This window comes from Heptranchias perlo, chromosome 4 (assembly GCF_035084215.1).
Source record: "Heptranchias perlo isolate sHepPer1 chromosome 4, sHepPer1.hap1, whole genome shotgun sequence".
NCBI classification, from domain to species: Eukaryota; Metazoa; Chordata; class Chondrichthyes; order Hexanchiformes; family Hexanchidae; genus Heptranchias; species Heptranchias perlo.
In genome coordinates, this window is record NC_090328.1 from 78,214,167 (window position 1) to 78,229,921 (window position 15,755).

The 15,755-nt window shown below is 42.6% G+C and overlaps 1 protein-coding gene across 1 annotated transcript in view; it reads right to left on the minus strand.

Annotated features, from left to right (window-relative positions):
* Window positions 1–14,969, minus strand: part of fancc (FA complementation group C) — a 241,255-nt gene extending 226,286 nt beyond the window's left edge. Inside the window, exons 1-2 of the mRNA XM_067983192.1 lie at window positions 14,917–14,969; window positions 1,161–1,409 (exon numbers count right to left, since the gene is read on the minus strand). Of these exons, the coding sequence (XP_067839293.1) occupies window positions 1,161–1,331 (171 nt within the window). The 5' untranslated portion in view covers window positions 1,332–1,409; window positions 14,917–14,969. The remainder of the gene's footprint in view (window positions 1–1,160; window positions 1,410–14,916) is intronic.
* Window positions 14,970–15,755: the final 786 nt, after the last annotated feature.

A 15,755-nucleotide genomic window follows, 5' to 3' on the forward strand; every position in this document is an offset into this window, starting at 1 on the left:
TGGTTTTGATAGAGTAAATAAGGAGAAACTGTTTCTAGTGGCAGAAGGGTCGGTAACCAAAGGACACAGATTTACGGTGATTGGCAAAAGAACCAGAAGCAACATGGGGAAATATTTTTTTAACGCAGCGAGTTGTAATGATCTGGAATGCATTGCCTGAAAGGGTGATGGAAGCAGATTCAATAGTAACTTTCAAAAGGGAATTGGATGAATATTTGAAGGGAAAAAATTTACTGTGCTATGGGGAAAGAGCAGGGGAGTGGGACTAGGATAGCTCTTCCAAAGAGGTGGCACAGGCATGATGGGCCGAATGGCTTCCTTTTGTGTTGTGATGTCCTATGATAGAATATTTATGAATTGACTTTCATAACACACTGTGTTATGAAACAAGATTTATTGCGTGTGTGAGAAATGACAAGTAAGAGAAAGAGCAAGAGTGCAAGGACAAGTGAAAGAGTACAAGAGAAAAAGCAAGGGACAGAAACAGGGAGAGAGAAAAGATAGTGGAAAGAAAGAGAAAGTTAGAGAGAGAGACAGAGAGCATGAGCGAAAAAGTTTTTTGCCTGCCTGTTTTGGGCATAAAGCTATTAATTAAAATGAAAATTCTTATAGATTACCTACAAAAGCACAAAGATCCCATTACTATGATATTTAGAGTACAATGTTTTTCTTAAACCAATGTGCCTTCATTTCAAAATGAAGAGTCAGTTTTTATAAGTAATAAATTCTGGATGCATTTATAGGCATCTGCTTTGAAATGTTCATGATGTCACCAGGTCACAGTGTCTGTAATCAACACTACAATCCAAGGGCAAGGTACAAACTTACATGTGGAAAAACCTACTAATTACCCAGTTCAAAACCGTACAACTGTTTATTTCAAAGAGTCAGGAAATTAGGCTACTTGATTGGCTAGGAAGTCTCATGTGACATCTCTACCAATCCAGAGAAAGCCTCCTTTCATAATAAATCAAAATTACAGGAAATACATTCCTGTTAGCATTGAGTATGGCCTGGTTCCCAACTGGCTGTGCTGAGATCCAGCAAAACAAATAGGAACAGTCTCTCTGCTACTATTAACTTACTATTTGTCCCAATCTGTGTAACAGATTGTCTCTGGCTATGGCTTCAATGATTCTTTCCTTCCGTGAGTTGCTTACCATATGTTGTATGGTTCCATAAATCTGCTTCAGGAACTCCTGTAATTTAGGCAGGTGTAGGCAGACATCTTGCTGGGATTCAAAAGTGGTGGTCTGGCCCCACTCAACAGCCTTATTCAACCAGTACTTAAAGCCAAAGCTGGAAGCTGGAATGGAAGTTCCTTTGGCCATACCACAAGCCACAAAACTCAAAATCAAGTATTAATGGTCATTTAAAAGGAAAGGATTCTTCCGCTAACACTGTGGAATCTGCAAAAGAATGAAGGGAATTTTCAATATTTTTTCAGTGAGGCTTCTGAACAGTTTTTTGAAAATCAGAGAGGTATTAATATAATGAACCTTTTGTGCCAAAACAGCAGCAATTGAGTTCTAATAAGTAAATTACTTTAAAATGCGTTGCCCAGCTGGGGCTCAAATTTTTACCATCTGAATTTGTCATCACCAGCATTTCATTACAACAGCAATAAAATACTGCTTTGTATAAAGTAACAATTCAACCATAATTTTGAAACATGTATAGGAGACAAACATTTTAACTCTTCATGTTTATGGTGTGTAAGGGCCTTAAATTTACACACAAAACATTAACTCTTTCTTAAAAAAACGTAATGAGACAGCCAAAGTCACTTACTAGTTGTGACGATTAGCACTTATTTATAGGGTATTCTGGGAGAAGTAGGCATTGTTTGAAGTTTGTTACTGTTATGTCAACATTTATATTTTAAAATCGAAACCATGTACAATTAAGGTTACAGCCAGCTTAAAATCACTACGTACAGTCAAACTTCATCATCGTCAGCTTAGGTGGGAAGGCAACATGGTTCTTATCAAAGTTTCAGTTCATAATACTCAATTTCAATACTGGTTGTAAAAATGTTTGACAACAAAAAAGTTTCCAATAAGTTTATTTTTTGAAGTTTTTTTACCTGCTAATTATCACTTCTCTCCTGAAGGTGCCTATTCTTGCTGAGGTATGGCCCCACAGATTCCAACAGCTTTGTGGTACCTCTCCCAAGGGGCCATTTGTCATGTGAAAGCCTACATAATGAGTGTCAGTATGCTATTCAACTATGGGGTGTATCACAGCTGAACCCACTCCTGTCTTCACTTTTCAGCAGGAGTCAGTAAGGGAAACCAAGAGTGTATCTTGGCCTATTCTTCGCCTCCCAAGACCTTGGATTCTTAAGCCAATTTTGTGCCAAATGCTGCCCCGCTAAGATCGGCTAATTTAGCAGAGTCTAGAAATCAATCCTAGGGCCATCCACATCTGTATTACTCTGTACTACACCCGATGGTGCATTCATCCACCAAGTAATTTGTAGTTTATGACAGTGTAGTTAAACCATACTTTGAATAAATAGCTTTAAAATTATTGATGTGCATTTAAATCAAAACAAAAATCTAAAATTCAGGCATTACAAGAGTTTCTAATCCTCAGCAACCCGAGGGGCTACCTAATGTGGCTCACAAAACCCCAGTAAAGCATTTCTATTTGTGCTTACATTTCTTACTCGCTGGATTCTCCTGTTTAAATTTCATGAGCCCAGAAGTATGAGTCTTGTTGCTTCATGACGAATAATTCCTAATTCAGAGCACCCAGCCCTGTTAATAGTCACAGCCGGAGATATATGCAAATTAATGTGACTTAAATTATACAGGTGGTCCACAAGGTTCCGTTGTATATGTGGAGCAGCCTACAATGACAAAAAGCTTCAACATTCCTGGTATGTCAATTATCTGAAACAATGCCATTGAGTAGCGCTAGGTTCCCAAACAGTAAACCTTGCCTTCTACAGAATGTAAACAAAGATTGTAAATAAGTGGTGTTTATATAAAAAGCTATAAAATTGCTTGTATAGGTATCAACAAAGATGCAGGGGCAGATTTTTTTTTAATCTAATATAAATCTATGATTCTAGCAAACAATGCCAGACCAAATCTAGAAACTTCAACCCACCTAATCTAAGTAACAAAATCAACAAATTAGATAGAAGAAGCGGGATCTTAAACATCTTAAGTAGAGGCTAGGTATTCTGCAAGTGGCTCACCTCCCAATTCCTAAAGCCTCTCCACAAGTCAGGAGTGTGATGGAATACCCTCCACTTGCCTGGATGAGTGCAGCTGCAACAACCCTCAAGAAGCTCGACACCATCCAGGACAAAGCAGCCCGCTTGATCAGCACGGCATCCACCAGCCTAAACATTCATTCCGTCCATCACCAGCGTACCATGGCTGCAGTGTATATTATCTACAGGATGCATGGCAGCCACACACCAAGACTTCTTTGGCAATACCTCCCAAACACGCGCCCTCTAGAAAGACATGGGTAGCAGGTGCTCCAAGTCACACACCATCCTGACTTGGACATATATCGCCGTTCCTTCAATAGTCACTGGGTCAAAATCCTGGAACTCCTTACCTAACAGCATTGTGGGAGCATGTTCCCCACATGGACGGCAACAGTTCAAGAAGGGGCTTACCGCCACCTTCTCAAGTGCAATTAGGGATGGGCAATGCCAGCCTTGCCAGCAACACCCGCATCCCAAGAATAGAAAAAAACATTCAGTTTAATACAGGAAAACAACAAAATCAATGTATATCTATCCTCAAAGAAAGCACCATCTACATCAGTGACCACAATGTAACAAGTAACTGGAATAAAAAAAGGACAACAAAAATCTAGAGAGGGTAATATAGAACCAAATAGAAACTAGTCTACGCTAAACCAAGAATACAAGTGGACACCAGAATTGACAGCATACCTGTCTTTTACAAAACATCTATTGAAAAAAATTTTTTCACTGGGTTAGGACAAAGAGAGAAACCAAAAAGTTTAATCTTGCCTCACTAAGAGAATCTCACAGAAACCATGTTAAGCCTTTCTGGGCACCCGCAGTAAAAGGATTAATAGTATCCTATAGAAGATGAGGGTAAGTCCATGGTTTAGCTGCCAGTGTATCCTGAGTTAGCCAATTTAAGCTTGGGCAGTAGGGATGCTAACACAGGATTTCAGGGTACGTTGATGGGGAAGTGGGGGGAAAACGGCCAGGATTATGCTCCTGATTGCTTCCATTAACTCTGACTGGAACTAGACTCAGTTTCTGATGTCCCTCATGGTCAAAAAACCTGCTGACAATCACTGTCTAGGTTCACACATGAAGAATGGTCATTTCAGTGAGGCATTAGAAGACAAATGGCGCCATTGGAACCATAACCCAGCCCAAATCAGCCACTACAGGAAAATAGGAGAAAAACTTGGATGATAAAAAAGGGGGGAAAAGACAGAGTGGAGCACAATCCATAGTCCAGACACATTTATCCAGAGGTAGGCATTTTCAATCCAACTTTTGTAAGGAGATTTTAAACTATGGGGCACTGTCGCCTCAGGACCCTTTAACAGTTACCATGGAAATTTTGCAACCACGTGCCCTCTCAGCAAGGGAAAAGAATAAAAATTACAACTTTCTAAAATACTGTAGTTAATAGGAAAAGTTTAATCTCAAGTTCTAACCAATCTTAAGCTGCTTTACTAAAGAAGAGATCTGCTTTGTTCTATTTAGCAGTTTACTGCTATTAGAACCGAACAATAGACAGTGAACTGAAGAGACATGTATCAATAAATGTATTGAGTTTTCTTTTTTTAACGATTTCCTATTAGATACTTGCAAGCACAGTAGGGACTTGGCCCTCGAGTATGTACAATGTTGGAATTAATCTTCTCTGCACCAAACCATTTAATTTTTTTTAATTAGTTCCCATCCCACCAAAGGAACATTTTTTAATAATTTAATTTTAATAAAATTACTCTGAAATCATCTAAATATTCCTGTATGATTGACATTAAATAAATTTTAGTCCAGAACATGCAACGAAGTAAGTGGCAACAATGGAACACCTCCTAGTGGCTGGCTACAGGCTGCTCCATGGCCTTTCCAACCAGCACTATACAACCATTCACTAGGGAGTGTGTGCAAGTTATCCAGAATGATTGACTTAGTGAGTTACTTCTCTTCCCCCAGTCCCCCCACCCCCCTCACCGCCTCCTTCCATGAGGATATACCAAGCTTTCACTCAGCAACTTCCCAGAGCAGGAGATCAGGAGCTCACCGTGAGGACTCGAGCACAGACCCGTGTTTCACTAGTGTGTTGCAGGACCACATTTTTGGGGGGGGGGGGGGGGGGGGAACATCATGCAATATTAAAAATCCACTTATTACTCACTTTGGTGTACTACAGTGACTTAGTTTCCTTTAAGATGTCAAACACACTTCACATTCTCTGGACGTTCTTAAAGCAATCTTTTTTTAAAAAGAAACAAAGCTCTCCTCATAACACAATGAGTGAACATACTATATAGTGTGGTATTCATCCCCATTCAATCGCTGATCCGTGCCAAATTAGCTAATCTCAGCCACAACAGTCGAATGTAGCGAAGGGGGTCACTATAATTGGGCTCAGCGTCCCTGGTGGTGCAAGAACAAACAGCTAAGATCCCCACTGCTGGTCACAATGCAGCGACCCATGTTAGAAAGTGCACCTCTGGACACTGGGCTCAGCTGCAATACCCCATGATTGAACAGCAAACACTCATCGTCTGAAAAGCAGGATCTAGGGAGAGACACTGGAGTCTGCCAGCAATCCTGCTGAAGAGTCACCACCTTCAGGTAGGAGGGGAGAAAATTGAAAACAAAAACAAAATGCAGTGGAGGGGGAAAAAAATAAAAATCATGGTACAGCAACAGAGTGATTCCTATTCTTTATGTCAAAGATAAAATCTCAATGTTTGATAAAGTCCATCTCAAACACCATTTCCGTTATCAGTAAGCTATTGAAACACACTGGGGGCAATTTAAACCTAACTCGTCAGTTTTCCGACTGGCGAGATCGGGTGCAACACTGGTTTTACAACCTGCTTGATTTTACTCTGCATTGCCAGGCAAGTTAGGTTAAAACAGCCCCCATTAAAGCAATTTTTTTTAAAATCACCAATGACGCACTTTAGACAGGTAAACATATATACACTTTCTTCAAGGACCTAAGTAAAGGAGGACAAAAATCAAGTCATCACGTTGCCTAGCATATTTATTTTTAATCCTAATTTTAATAAATTCTGAATTTTAAAAAGTGACATACTCTATGTACTGCTGCACTGAACATTGTAGCACAGAAGTGGAATTCTCAGAGCTGCCTGTCTCAGGAATTGACCCATTCTAAAAACTCCCTAGTCAATATTCCCCTTTTCAGGTAGTGCTGTAGTCTCACAACTAAGTCTTTCAACACATTAGCACAACCCACTAGTGAACAGTGTGTTAAAATCATTATATTACCAAACATGTGAATCAATTTAGTTTTTCACATTGAGGATGCGATTACACCACAAATTTAGTTTTAGTGCTCCACTGGAGTTAAGACCCCAACCTGACCCTAAAGCAAAACAGTGAGACTCATTTGTCCAAGGGGTCCAATCCACTTCAGTCTAGTGTCAGGATGGCCCTTCAGTCTGGATCTTTGTGCTCCTGGCATGGAGCTTTGCCCACCAGGAGTACATATTGGAAATTTGGGCACACAACACCCCATCATTTTCAATCCATTAATGAACAGGAAATCGTGGGGGTGTCCAATCAAATTCCTGATACACAATCCCAGTAGGCGAAGCTTCGCACCAGTCGTGCAAATTTGTAAAATTTGTAGTGTCGGTGTGAAGCAAAAGTACAACTGTAGTTTAAATGCACCCTAAAATATTCCAATCAGCAAAACAGTGAAAGTGTATTGTGCATTTATCTTCATGAACTTTTTCATGTCCGAGAACTGGGTGGCACAGTGGGTTGAATACTGACCTCTCACTTCTGGGACCTGGCTTCAAACCCATTCCAGACTGATATGATGAAAGTCTTCCCTATCTGATGGCTGATCGGGTCCTTTATGATGTAGGTTAGTGGGATTAGGTCTACAGCACAAAACTGTCTCCAATTTGATACTACTTAGCCATCTCAATCAGAGAGACCAAATGTTGGTGTGAGAAATGGGGGAAAAAATGTTACACTGGTGCAGTGGAAACAGTTAGGGCAGGGTAGAGGAAGCTTCATTCTGCATCTGGCTGTGTGACACCAGACATGGGAGTCTGATGCTGAAAATGGAGGCCTGAAATGAGAAGGGTTCTATTTCCCAACACGAACATCTCTCACGATGATGAGCACAATCATTTTTATTTTTAAAAAGGCTTTTAACATCGTAGCCCACTCACCTCTAACAATTCTATAGTTTTCACTAAGATTGCACTATGACAATATATTTTTAATTCACATTGTAAATGTCAAACTTCAGATTTAACAAAATATCACACTATAGAAAATGGTCAAACTTTTCACTTTGCATGAATGTGACACAAATCACATCATGGAGGGATGAAATTCTCTCAATAATTTAGCGGGAAAAAAAATCGGCATGAGTACAAAATTGGATTTCTGATTTTGTACTCACACAGACTTTTTCACTAAAATTATCCATAGTAAAAAATTCACACCATTGGCATTGCGACAAAAATTTAATGAAAATCTTAGCGGTTCTTCCCTCCCCAAAATAAGAGGTAGCTTTACAAATATATAACAAATCTAAAATCAACAACACACCAAGTTCATACTGCAGCACATAGATCTGTAAACTGAATTTAGCAAATTGTCTGGGAACCTATTTGCCAGTTCCTTATTGTTAGACCAATAATAACAATGAGATTTTAGGAGGAAAACAATAACAAATGCTTCTGCGGGGAACCGATCACTGGTGCAGTGCCACAGGGATTGGTGTTAGGGAAGTTGTGGTTCACCACCTTTATCAATGATCAGGATGAAGGTGTTGAGGAAACTGTCCATAAGTGCAAATGATGCAAAGGCCTGGAATTTCATCAATGCGATTTGCATCTTTAAAGAAAGAATGCTGCATCTCCCAATGGCCTCGAGGTTTTTTTTAAAATACGAGATTCTTGGGTCCGCTTATTTGCATACCCATTGCTGCAGGCATTGGTGTAATACCAGTGTTGGCAGCTGAACTATCAGGAAACTTCTGTACAGCTTTTCAAAAAACAGTTCAATCTATGCTCTTCACCAGAAGACTGGGGGACAAGCAGATAAGAAAGGTACAGTACTCGGCTCTTTATCTTCCTTCTCTAATAACTTAACTGCATGTCTTAGCAATATCTTTATTATACTTGGATAGAATCATGAACATTCAAGTCCTATCTGTGCCCAGAGGGCAGCAGGTCATGGCACCAAGCCAGAGACGAAGAATGCACAGCTTCACTCATTCAGTCTTCTAAACGGTTGTGGAAGGCATTGAAGGAAGGATGAACAGACCCCTGGGTGTGGGTACCACCAAGTTACCCAGAATTATCAGTCATGCCACCTGAAGAGAGGTGGCACTGACACTGACTGCCAGTTCCCTCACCCCCAGGACTGCCAAACAGCACAACAAAAAGTTCCACATCTTCAGCAGGGCAGGCAATGAATTTCTTTCTTGCCTATCCTGGGTACCAGCACACACTTCATTCTCTTAAAGCAACTAACCCTTCACAATGCTTTCTGGTTAAAGGGAGCACCTGGCACAGCTACCCTCACAGCAATTACTTACATGCACAACCCTAAAACACCTTTCTCCACTTTAACAGCCTCATAGCCCCACATCAATTACTTCATCTCTCCTGTGCCAATTGGCACATACTGAACCGCTAGCATTACCCTTATTCGTTCTACCATCTTGCAGGACAAATGCCACACAATACATGCCAGAGTCAGGCCACGGAAGGGAACTTCCCCAAACTTAAATACCTCACGTACGTCGAGAAGGCCACGCATCTCATTGGGAGGCACATAGCTCTTGCCATGGGAGATGGTGAGGTCAGTGGCATCTTGCTAGCACCAGGTTACTGACTGAGTGCCTGCATCAATGGCCTGGCAACCGTTTGAAGCATCACGCAACTACAACCTTCCACCCTCATTGTTGTCTTCCTAATCCCAAGGGGGTGATGCGCACCCATTCTTGGCCTCCTTTCCTGCAGATCCATCACAGCAACGCGTGGTACAGGAAGGGGAAAAGGATGAGGGTCAAGCCACCCAACAGAAGCAGCTGCATGATATTGTCATCTCTCAGTACAGCAACACAGGCTTGCAGCCATTTCCCTCATAGCAATATACCAGTGGAACAGGAGAGGTGACACCAAGCTGCCAAGTAGCAAGATGCAATGAGACGAGGGCCTCCTCAGTCCCCTGAGCAGCCAACCACCTCCCACGATTCTGGCACTCAGATGTCACCTAGAAGATGCATAAAATATGTTTTTTTAAAAAAGGCAATTGTAGGAACCCAGGGAAGTACAGTATGAAGAAGGATAGGTTGATTGTGTGTACTTAGGAATTCACTATAACAAAACAGAACATGCACCGACATGGTGCTTTCTTCCTGATGGAGGTTAGTCACACAGGAAAGGGTGCAGTGTTGCTGATGTCTTCACTGATGTGATGATGACTAGCATGTTCATGTGGGGGTAAAGAGGGCTGTTATGTTTTCATGTGGTAGGATGAGTAGTGGTTTGTCGGGATGTCCCTTTATTGGCAAAGAGGGGTAGAAAGAGGCAAGATATTGCCGGTCCATAATGGTATCCACGAGTATACCTATAGGAAACGCCACAACTATTCCTGAGAAACCCTAACCGGGGGTTCAAGAATCTACCCAGTGGCCTGATCTTGAAGGGAGTACAGTGCAGATTCACCAAAATGATACCAGGGCTTAGAATCATAGAAGTTTACAATATGGAAACAGGCCCTTCGGCCCAACATGTCCATGTCGCCCAGTTTATACCACTAAGCTAGTCCCAATTTCCTGCACTTGGCCCATATCCCTCTATACCCATCTTACCCATGTAACTGTCCAAATGCTTTTTAAAAGACAAAATTGTACCCGCCTCTACTACTGCCTCTGGCAGCTCGTTCCAGACACTCACCACCCTTTGAGTGAAAAAATTGCCCCTCTGGACCCTTTTGTATCTCTCCCCTCTCACCTTAAATCTATGTCCCCTCGTTATAGACTCACCTACCTTTGGGAAAAGATTTTGACTATCTACCTTATCTATGCCCCTCATTACTTTATAGACTTCTATAAGATCACCCCTTAACCTCCTACTCTCCAGGGAAAAAAGTCCCAGTCTATCTAACCTCTCCCTACAAGTCAAACCATCAAGTCCCAGTAGCATCCTAGTAAATCTTTTCTGCACTCTTTCTAGTTTAATAATATCCCTCTAAAGTGATAAATTATGATAAACTTGGCTTGTATTCCCTTGAGTTTGGAAGATTGATGGGTGATCTAATTGAGGTATTTAAAACAATAAAAGGATACAACGGGGTAGATACAGAAAAACTATTTCCTCTGGTGGGGGAAATCCAGAACAAGGGGGCACAAACTTAAAATTAGAGCTAGGCCATTCAGGAGTAAAATCAGAAAGTACTTTTTCACACAAAGGGTAGCTGAACTCTGGAATTCAAGCTCCCAAAAGGCTGTATTGGCAAAGAGGTAACTTACCCAAGTGCAATAGCGGGGTAAAACCAGGAGACTCACATCTGTAGTGTCATTAGCTGACAGGCAGCCGTATGCAAATGAGAGAGTGGTGACTTGGCAGGTACATCAAGCAAGAGCTCCACAAGTGCAAGGAAACTCAGGAAAAACCTTTTAAAAAGGTGCACAAGCTCCAGAAACAGCTTCCACACAAGCTTCCTTGCTGGAAAAATTTATTTCACCATTGTAGCACCGCTAATGTGCCAAAAACAGCAAAAAAATTACCCCCCAAAGATCTGTATCAGTGTTAGGACCTTAGATGCGAAAAACAGATTACAAGCGGATCTGGATGTGATGGGGAAACAGGCATGCATTTGGCAGGTGTAATGGAAAATTTACAGCATAGAAGGAGGCCATTCAGCCCATCGTATCCTCGCTGGCTGAAAATGAGCCACCCAGCCAAATCCCACTTTCTAGCACTTGGTCCGTAGCCATGTAGGTTACGGCACTTCAGGTGCACATCCAGGTACTTTTTTTCCCTGTCATTCAATATAGATACATGCAGCATTTTGCATGAGGGTAGAGCTAATGTCAAGCATCCGTACACTTGTAGGGGGGGAAGAGAAAAACCTAGGTATTACAGTACATGAATCGCTGATGGTTCACGAACAATGCTACAGTACTAGGATGCATTGCTAGAAAATTTAAATACAAAAAAACTGTTCAATAAGCTTAGAGAGCTAGGACTTTTTAGTCTTGAAAGCATAAAGTTCAAAGAGACTTGACTGAGGTCTTTAAAATAATAAGGGGCAAAAAGGGGGAGGAATTTTTGAAGTGTGTTCAGGAGAACTTTCTTGACCAGTACTTTTTCGGCTCAACAAGGAAAGAGGCATTGCTGGACTTGGTTCTGGGGAATGAGACAGGCCAAGTGGAGCAAGTGTCAGTGGGGGAACATTAAGGGAACAGCGATCGTAGTATCATAAGGTTTAGAGTAGCTATGGAAAAGGACATGGACCACTCTAAAGTAAAAATACTCAATTAGAGGAGGGCCAATTTCAGTGGAATGAGAAAAAAATCTGGCCCGGGTAAAATGGAATCAAAGATTTGCAGGCAAAACTGTAAATGAACAATGGGCAGCCTTTAAGGAGGAGATGGTTCAGGTACAGTCTAAGTACATTCCCACATGGGAGAAAGGTAGGGCAACTAAAGCCGGAGCTCCCTGGATGACAAAAGAGATGGAGGGCAAGATGAAGCAGAAAAAAAGCGAGGTTTGACAGATGTCAGGTTGATAACACAAGCAAGAACCAGGCTGAATATAGAAAATTCAGAGGGGAAGTGAAAAAGGAAATAAGAGGGGCAAAGAGAGAGTATGAGAATAGACTGGCTGCAAACATAAAAGGGAATCCAAAAGTCTTCTATAGGCATGTAAACAGTAAACAGGTGGTAAAAGGAGGGGTGGGGCCCATCAGGGACCAAAAGGGAGATCTACTCATGGAGGCAGAGGGCATGGCCAAGGTACTAAATGAGTACTTTGCATCTGTCTTTACCAAAGAAGATGATGCTGCCAGAGTCTCAGTAAAGGAAGATGTAGTTGAGATACGGGATGGGCTAAAATTGATAAAGGAGGTACTAGAAAGTCTAGCTGTACTTAAAGTAGATAAGTCACCCAGTCCAGATGGGATGCATCCTAGGTTTTTCTTTTATTCGGCACAGACTCTTTGGGCCGAATGGCCTCCTTCCGTGCTGTAACCTTTCTACGATTCTAAATTTGGCCCATGTAGACAGGCTATTTTGGTTAAATAGGTTAGGGAGGACCACAGGACACGAGTATAGGTTTGGTAAACACAGAACTAGGCTAGATGTCAGGTGGTGTTTGTTTTCACAGAAATGCCGACTGATGGAACAAGTTTCCATTTCATGCCATGATCTGCTGCAAACATTGAAAAGGGAGTTGGCCGAGTTCCTGAATGTGGCCGACATCACTATACTTAGAAAGTGGGTGATGTATTGGGGGATGCGTCTCCCAATCACTGTGGTCTCCTGGATCAATGCCTTCAGAGTCCAAAAGGAATTTTTTTTTATTCGTTCATGGGATGTGGGCGTCGCTAGCAAGGCCAGCATTTATTGCCCATCCCTAATTGCCCTCGAGAAGGTGGTGGTGAGCCGCCTTCTTGAACCGCTGCAGTCCGTTTGGTGAAGGTTCTCCCACAGTGCTGTTAGGTAGGGAGTCCCAGGATTTTGACCCAGTGACGATGAAGGAACGGCGATATATTTCCAAGTTGGGATGGTGTGTGACTTGGAGGAGAATGTGCAAGTGGTGTTGTTCCCATGTGCCTGCTGCCCTTGCCTTCTAGATGGTAGAGGTCGCGGGTTTGGGAGGTGCTGTCAAAGAAACCTTGGCGAGTTGCTGCAGTGCATCCTGTGGACGGTACATACTGCAGCCACAGTGCGCCGGTGGTGAAGGGAGTGAATGTTTAGGGTGGTGGATGGGGTGCCAATCAAACGGGCTGCTTTATCTTGCATGGTGTCGAGCTTCTTGAGTGTTGTTGGAGCAGTGCTCATCCAGGCAAGTGGAGAGTATTCCATCACACTCCTGACTTGTGCCTTGTAGATGGTGGAAAGGCTTTGGGGAGTCAGGAGGTCAGTCACTCACCGCAGAATACGCAGCCTCTGACCTGCTCTTGTAGCCACAGTATTTATATGGCTGGTCCAGTTAACTTTCTGGTCAATGGTGACCCCCAGGATGTTGATGGTGGGGGATTGGGCGATAGTAATGCCGTTGAATGTCAAGGGGAGGTGGTTAGACTCTCTCTTGTTGGAGATGGTCATTGCCTGGTACTTGTCTGGCACGAATGTTACTTGCCACTTATCAGCCCAAGCCTGGATGTTGTCCAGGTCTTGCTGCATGCGGGCACGGACTGCTTCATTATCTGTGGGGTTGCGAATGGAACTGAACACTGTGCAATCATCAGCGAACATCCCCATTTCTGACCTTATGATGGAGGGAAGGTCATTGATGAAGCAGCTGAAGATGGTCGGGCCTAGGACACTGCCCTGAGGAACTCCTGCAGCAATGTCCTGGGGCTCAGATGATTGGCCTCCAACAATCACTACCATCTTCCTTTGTGCTAGGTATGACTCCAGCCACTGGAAAGTTTTCCCCCTGATTCCCATTGATTTAATTTTACTAGGGCTCCTTGGTGCCACACTCAGTCAAATGCTGCCTTGATGTCAAGGGCAGTCACTCTCACCTCACCTCTGGAATTCAGCTCTTTTGTCCATGTTTGGACCAAGGCTGTAATGAGGTCTGGAGCCGAGTGGTCCTGGCGGAACCGAAACTGAGCATCAGTGAGCAGGTTGTTGGTGAGTAAGTGCCGCTTGATAGCACTGTCGACGATACCTTCCATCACTTTGCTGATGACTGAGAGTAGACTGATGGGGCGGTAATTGGCCGGATTGGATTTGACCTGCTTTTTGTGGACAGGACATACCTGGGCAATTTTCCACATTGTCGGATAGATGCCAGTGTTGTAACTGTACCGGAACAGCTTGGCTAGAGGTTCGGCTAGTTCTGGAGCACAAGTCTTCAGCACTACAGCCGGGATGTTGTCGGGGCCCATAGCCTTTGCTGTATCCAGTGCACTCAGCCGTTTCTTGATATCACGTGGAGTGAATCGAATTGGCTGAAGACTGGCCCCCACCTGCCTGTGGCGGACAGCCCTGACGCTGCTGGATACCTCGAAATTTGCCAGAGTCTCTTTCCCCGCCTCTCTTCCCCTCTTAAATTGGCCTAGCATTTTTTTTTGCCTTACCAATGCGATTGTGTGGCTGGTTAGTTGTGGGGGGGGGGGGGGGGTCATATGGAACAGGCTTGATGGACCAGCTGCCCTTTCCCTGTCCCTCGTACGTTCGTTGCAACTGAAACTTGGAAGTAGTGAATTTGGACAAGTCCTATGTCCCTCCCCTCTTCAAAAAAAAAACTTTAAATGTTCCTTCATTAAATACATATATACACAAAAAAATGTACTTATTGGTTGTCAAAACATCTCTATTTTGTCATTAGTTACGTTCTGTTTAATTTATTAAACTGTTGCGTGCCCTCTGAGCATAAACTTTATTGCACAGACCAGGTAAGAATAACTATTGATAGTCCACAACGCCCCTTATACGATTTTAGATCTTACCTACAGTAAGTTGTAGAATTGGTAATATTACTGACCTGCAAACCGGTCACCCGCTCCCTGTCTGCACCCGGAACCTGCGCTCGAGCTTCCCGCCTGTCTCTGATTGACAGCTGTAGCCTCCACTAAGTTCCAAACTACCGGCTCTAATCAAGCGGCACGCAACAAAAACCCACCTCTTACATTTGATTCTTAATTATTTCTTTACTTAAAATAAGCCATCAATTTCATTGAAAGTCTCGAGAGTGCAATTTTAAAAAAAACTACAAATACCATCAGCCCTGGACCATAAACTGCAAGTGTGTGCAATCAGCCGCTTTAAACTAGAACAGCATGACGGGTAATTGTGGTTTTTTAGTCAGATTATATTTTTAATGTCCGTTTCCAGCACTGTCAGCTACATGAACAAACTACTGCGTCTGAGCTTTATGAAATTGCTGTTTTGGAGAAGTTTGCAGGAATATGCTGGGATTTTTTCAAAGGAAAAGTGTGTGAAAAGAAAACCCCACCCAGACAAAAGAGCGAATAAGAGACGAGAAAAAATATATTCATGCCACATTTATAGTTCACTGAAGAATGTAGTATGAACTCTATTTTCCCCACAACGCAGTGACATAAGTGAATCAATTGGGTTTGTAGGACAATCTAAAAGCTTTTGCAGTAATTTTTCTGGTGCAGGTTCACAAATTCCCGGATTTATCAAATTCAGTTTCATAACTCGCCATGGAGGGGTTGGAACTCACAACCTTGAGTTATCCTTGCACTATAACAACTAAGCTACTTTACTTCTACTTGGAGGGGATCTTGGGGTGATTGTGTTTCCATGACATTGTTGTTTTTCTCATTCATGTTGGTGGAGTTTACAGGGCTGGCAGGT